This window comes from Pyrgilauda ruficollis, unplaced genomic scaffold, assembly GCF_017590135.1.
Source record: "Pyrgilauda ruficollis isolate IOZ18807 unplaced genomic scaffold, ASM1759013v1 scaffold122, whole genome shotgun sequence".
Classification (NCBI taxonomy): domain Eukaryota; kingdom Metazoa; phylum Chordata; class Aves; order Passeriformes; family Passeridae; genus Pyrgilauda; species Pyrgilauda ruficollis.
Genome location: NW_024510544.1, coordinates 352,301 through 358,195, shown reverse-complemented (window position 1 = coordinate 358,195; position 5,895 = coordinate 352,301). Strand labels below are relative to the sequence as shown.

Genomic DNA, 5,895 nt, shown 5'->3' with positions numbered 1-5,895 from the left:
AGGGCTTACGTGGGCACAAGGGCACAACGATCCACGACCCCCCGGCCCCGCCGCCCTCCCCTGTCCCCTTTGTACAGCCGTCCCCTCCCGGACATCCCGTCCCTCGGGGTTTGCACAAAGAAGAAGATACCTCAGGATTGTGCTCACGGACTCGGCGCCGGCTCCGGCAGGACTCCCTTTTGCAGAAGCAAAAAAAAAAATAACAAAAACCACAGAAATAAAACCCAACAGAAGAAACAAAGCAACACGCTCCGGACCGAAGCGCGGCCGGGGCTCCGGGGGGCTCCCGAGTGACCCGTCCGGTGGCTGCCCGTGCCCTGCCAGCCGCGGGTCACCGCCACCCGAATGTAGCACAAGCCCTGCCCGGCGCGGTGGCTCCGCCAGCCGCGTGTCACCGATGCCGTTTGCTGGTGGCGGGGCCGGGCGGGCAAATGCACTTGGGTTTCTTTGCTCCGTTTTTAATTTTGATTTTTAAACTTTGTTTTCTTTCTCGGTCGGCGTTGGCGGGGGCGGGCAAGGCTGGCGGTGGCCCTGGGGGCAGCGGGACGTGCCCCTGCCCGGCCCCTCCCCGCCTGGGGACAGGACGGTGATAAGCTATAAAATAAAAGTATTAATTTATTGGAGGGGAAAAAAAAATAAAAAAAAGATATAAAGCAGATTTCCCCCAACCCCAAAATAATAAAAAAGAAATAAACTTTAACAAATATATATTTAAAAGATTTAAAAATATTAGCAATTATATATAAAGCAGTTTAAAAGAAATCAAGAGAAAACTGGATTTTAGCTTGAGAAAAACTATTAGATTATACTAAGCTGTGTGTCTTGTGGCAAACTCATTCTAAGACTAGCACAATATTTACCTTTTCTCTGGGTGGAAGGTACGTGCGAGCGGTTCTGGTCGGGTTTTCCGTTGGGATTCAGTGTCGCGTCTTTCTTTTTCCACCGTTACGAACTCAAAGGATGTGCCTTGTTTTATGGAGGTTTTTGTTAATTCCTACACTGGAGGTGTTTCATTTCTTTTGGAGTGTCTTCGGGGTTTGGTTTGGTTTCTTTTTATTGTTTTTGTCGTCGGTCTCTGTCTGGGTGCGTGTGGTGTGCGTGGATGTGCACGCGGGGTGCGTGTGCCCGGCGTGTCCCGCGGGACGCGCCGCTGTAAATTCCTGTACAAACTGGAGTTGGAGTCTGGTTCTGTCGCTTGAGTCCTGATGAATGCATTTTTTGCTTGTGGTTTCCAAACAAAAGTGTTGCTGTTCCTTTCTTTCTCTCGAGATGTGGAGTGGTCTCTCCCTCCTTCCTTCTCCCTCCCTGCCCTGTCTCCCCCGTCTCTCCTGTTGTGGTCGCTGATCCAGATGTGTTTGGCACAACTTTGAAATTTCTTTTGGAAAAAAAAAAAAAAAATATCTGTTGAAAAGAAAAAAAAAATGTATCTAAAAAAAAAAAATCCATAAAGTTCTACATGATGGATATATACATATATATATTTTTTATGATTAAGTTATGGACTCTGTATCGTATCCCATCTGTCCAGCTCTGCATCTTGGTGCTGCTCCCTGCTCTTCTGTGCTTAGATTTCACCTCTACTCGTCTTTATTCTTCCTATTCTGAATTGTAGATGGCTCGTGGTGCTGTGAAGACGTTTGCTCCTATACCAAGTCTGGCAACAAATATTTAAACAAAAATAAAAAAATAAAACCCCTGCCGGGCTGCCACCACTGTTTGTGTCCCCAAGCCCTCCCGAGTCCTCGTGGCGTGCTGGGTGTTTGTGCTGCACAGTCCATGGGCACCCCTGGGTGCCTCTGTGGGGTGCTGGGGCCTGGCTGGGACTGTCCCCCGTGGAATGTAGGGCCCAGACACTTCAATTTTCACCCCACGGGGCCAGTGCTGGCTGCTGGCTCCCTGCAATAACTCACACCGGGCAGGAACAACTCTTTCTGCTTTTATTGTCAATGAAGAAATAATCAAATCTATATTACAATCTTAAAAACAGTAGAAAATGTGAGTAAAAATGCAACGGAGGTTTTTTGTCTTTAATGTGGAGACCATTATTACAGGGTGGTGAACAATGGGCTTGTGGAACTTGATTTGAGAACTAGCTGTGGCATAAAAATCGTACCTGGCTACTCAAGGAAACACCTCTTCCCACATGGATCGGCCTTGGCAGTAAAATTAAATACTAGAGACAGAAAGGGGTCAGGTGCCCACCCAGGGTCAGTCCTGCCACGGACAGGGGCCCAGCCTGTCCCCACCAGGACACGGATCTGTCCATCCTGGCGCTGGCCAAGGGCTCTGCTGGCCTGGCCCCGAGGCCCAGTGTCACCCCAGCTGGGGGGACACAGGCAGAGGAGGGCACTGGCACTGGAACAGCTTCCCCTTTTCCAATCATCTGGGGCAGAGCTGAGGGAACACCTGGAGTGTCCGTGGGGCAGAGCCGTCCGGAGAGCCGCCGGCCGAGGGGCAGCAGCAGCAGGCAGTGCTCGGTGCAGGAGGAGCTGCAGCAGTTGTTTCAGTGGTGTGGTCACCCACAGGCCGATGGAGGGGAGAGCTTTTGGTCTTTCAGTGTGCAGGACTCGTGTGACGCTCTCGTTAGCACGTCCAGACCTGTGGGCAGACGATGGCACGGCAGGCAGTGACTCCTGAGCAGCTCTGTGGGCTTCTCCTCATCCCCCACAGTTTTCCTCTGCACTGCCAGCATCCACAACACTGTCAGGAGGGAAACCTCCCGCCCGTGGAGAACCATCCCCTTGTTTCAAAGAATCCCAGAATCGTTAAGGTTGGAAATGACCTCCAAGATCATCAAATCCAACCTGTGACTGATCCCTACCTTGTCACCCAGCCCAGAGCACCGAGTGCCACATCCAGTCATTTCCTGGACACCTCCAGGGATGAGGACTTCACCACCTCCCTGGACAGGCCCTTCCTTAGCAACCCTTTCCATGAAGAAATTCTTCCCTATGTCCAACCTGAACCTCCCCTGGCCCAGTTTGAGGTCATGTCCCCTTGTCTGCTCACTTGTTCCCTGGGAGCAGAACTCAACCCTCACCTGGCTCCACCCTCCTGTCACTTTGACTCTGAACTCATTTAATGCCCTGACTGCAGCACTGGACAGGCCCAAACCGTGCAGGAGAAGGCTGAGCAGACCCACCTTTACAGTGCTGTCCACGGCGCCGGAGAAGAGGCGGCCGCGGGACACGGCCAGGGCGGTGACACTGCCCTGGTGGCGCAGCCACCCCCCCAGCCCTGCCCACCCCCAAGGGCAGAGCCCAGCCCGTACGTGGATGAGGTTCTCGTAGGTGCCGCACACGATGTGGTGGTTGGTCACGGCGATGGAGTACACGCTGCCTCCCGACGTCTGCAGCACGTGCACACACTCCAGGTTCCGGATGTCCCAGATCTGAGAGGGATCGAGCAGAGGCAGGGTGAGACCCTTCTCAAGGAGACCCCTTGCAGCCATTCTGCCACGCACAGTCAGCCTGGCTCCCCGTGTGCCCCGGTCACACCTTTAGGTACAAAGCTATCCAGCTGGGAATGCTCAGCACTGAAGAGCAAATCCCTGTTATCTTATTTAGCTGCCCAACTTTAAATATCCAGGCTGGGAACATTGTGTGGAGACTTCACACCCTTTGTGTGTGACTGCACACATGTGTACACACAGCCCAGTCCTTGACAGCACTAAAACCCAACGCAGACAAATTAACAGAGATTCATTAACACTGAGAAGGGCACTTCCAATTTTCCTGTGTCCCCCAGATGCTGAGAGGTGACCTATTCATCAGAACCTGAGGCAGCACAGAGGAGGGGAACCCTGACACGGATTTATGATAGCTCTGCAGCCAGCCAGTGACTTTGCCCTGTTATCAGCAGGAGTGTCAGTGCAGATAAGGCTGTGGCAGCCTCGAGGCGCCATGGCTGAGGCCCCAGTTTGTCCCAGAGAGCCTCCCCAGCAGCTCCCGAGGCCCAGCCTGAGGAGATGGAATCAGCACAGGAAAAGCCCTCGTGTCAGCAGTGCTCTCACATCCCAGCAGAGCACAGAGAGGAACAGGGAGAGGGGGCTCAGGCTGTCACCAGTGCCAGGGTCCCACCTTGATGGTCTGGTAAGATCCACTGTAGAGATAATTCTGGGAAGCCACCAGCGCTCGAACCCAGTGGTTGAGACCTGTCAGCTCCTTCTTCAGCTTGAGCTCAGTGCCCACAATATCCCACACCTGTGGAAAGCAGGGACACACAGAGGGGGAGGAGGCTCAGTGGGGCTGGGCAGGGTGGACAGCAGTGCCCACCCTCCCTGCCTGAGGCTCTCACAGCTCTTGAGGGGATCCTTGTGCCAGCTCTCCTGCCTGATGGGAATTGCCTGATCCCACTGACTGGCTGATAAAACCCAGAAACTGCTGAGCAAGCACATTCCCTGAGGGAGCCAGCCTGGAGCCTGCATTATTGCTGGCAGAGACCCTTCCCTAGCACAGGGCTGAAAAAAGCCTAAACCACAGCTGCAGCAAGGAACTGCCCTGCACTTCCACAAAGCTGCCCTCCCAGCCCTGGCACACAGGGACTGGCAGATCTCACTTCCCCCACTCTGAGCCTGCCTGGCTCCTGGGCAGGAAGCGGCCAGGGATGACAAACCCAAAAGGCCCCTAATTCTCCTTGTGCTGTGTGGCTGCTCCAGCCCTGAGCCCTCTCCAGAGCTGAACCACTCCAGGCCCCAGATAAAGAAAAGAGCACAGTCCTCTTACAGATGGACGGGCCCATAAGCTGTCTCACCAGGAGCTGGAAGCAGAACCACAGGAATCTAGCCAAGGCTTTAAAGGGCAGCCTGAAAAGCTGTTCCTGATTTCTGCATGTTTTAGGTACAGAATGCAGACTCAAGATCCTTTGGAGGCAGTTTCAAAACAGACAGCTTGAATCTCCAGCCAGTTCTGGAGCCCAGACACAATTCCCAGTGGTCTGGGCAGGTCTGTTGGGGGCCTGAGGACACACACACACGCTCAGGAACTGCCAGGATACTGCAGCTGCAGCCTCAGGTTTAGAGCTGGAAGACATACAGTGTTTTTGCAGCCAGAGAACAGCTTTCCCTTGAGCACAGAGCATGGGCTAAACCTCTGCAGTGCTGGCTGCTCTGTGGCTCAGGAGACCTTAGCAACAAGGTCACCTACAGGTCAAAATGCCACTTCCTTCCTCTTTGGACACTTCTGCCTGAGAGTTTGTACCCCCGGTCCCCAGGCAGCCCCAGAGGAGCCCTGAGGCTGCACCTTGATGGCTTTGAGGGAGCCACTGAAGAGCATGTTGTGTGAGGAGACCAAAGTGCAAACAGGATTGTCGTGCGCTCGGATCGTGTTCACCTTCTGCAGGTTTTGAATATCCCAGACCTGCAAACAAGAATCATGGAATGGTTTAGCTGGGAAAAGCTAAAAAGATCAAATCCAGCACTGTCAAGCCCACCAAAGCAGAGCACCCATGAGGGGTTGGGCAGGCCACCCTGCCCCAGCCCAGAGCACAACCCCCTGCTCCCAGGCAGGAGCTGGGAGTGGGAAATGCAGCCTGCAGGAAGCCCCAAGCCCAGCCCAGGGGTGGATCCAGCACAGGAGGGTCATCAGTGCCCCCTGGCAGAGGAGGGACAGTCCCTGCTGCTGTGGGTGCCCCGTACTCACGATGATGGTGCAGTCAGCAGAGCCACTGTACAGCTTGTTCCTGCAATGACACAAAGGGGGGTCACCGAGGGACAGTGCCATGGCAGGGTGTCACCTCCTCCCCAGGCACTGGGGGGACAGGAGCTGTGCCATGGCAGGGTGTCACCCAGCCCCTCTCCAGGCACTGGGGACAGGAGCTGTGCCATGGCAGGGTGTCACCCAGCCCCTCTCCAGGCACTGGGGATAGGAGCTGTGCCATGGCCTTGCTGGGCCAAGG

The 5,895-nt window shown here is 54.4% G+C and overlaps 1 protein-coding gene across 3 annotated transcripts in view; it reads right to left on the bottom strand.

Moving 5' to 3' along the window:
• Positions 1–1,923: 1,923 nt before the first annotated feature.
• TRAF7 (TNF receptor associated factor 7) overlaps positions 1,924–5,895 on the bottom strand; it is a 28,094-nt gene continuing 24,122 nt past the window's right edge. For all 3 annotated transcript variants that reach the window (XM_041490355.1, XM_041490356.1, XM_041490357.1), the window contains 5 exons: positions 5,640–5,679; positions 5,241–5,357; positions 4,080–4,202; positions 3,143–3,391; positions 1,924–2,598 (listed from right to left, as the gene is read on the bottom strand). In XM_041490355.1, the coding sequence (XP_041346289.1) occupies positions 2,584–2,598; positions 3,143–3,391; positions 4,080–4,202; positions 5,241–5,357; positions 5,640–5,679 (544 nt within the window). In that variant the 3' untranslated portion in view covers positions 1,924–2,583. The remainder of the gene's footprint in view (positions 2,599–3,142; positions 3,392–4,079; positions 4,203–5,240; positions 5,358–5,639; positions 5,680–5,895) is intronic.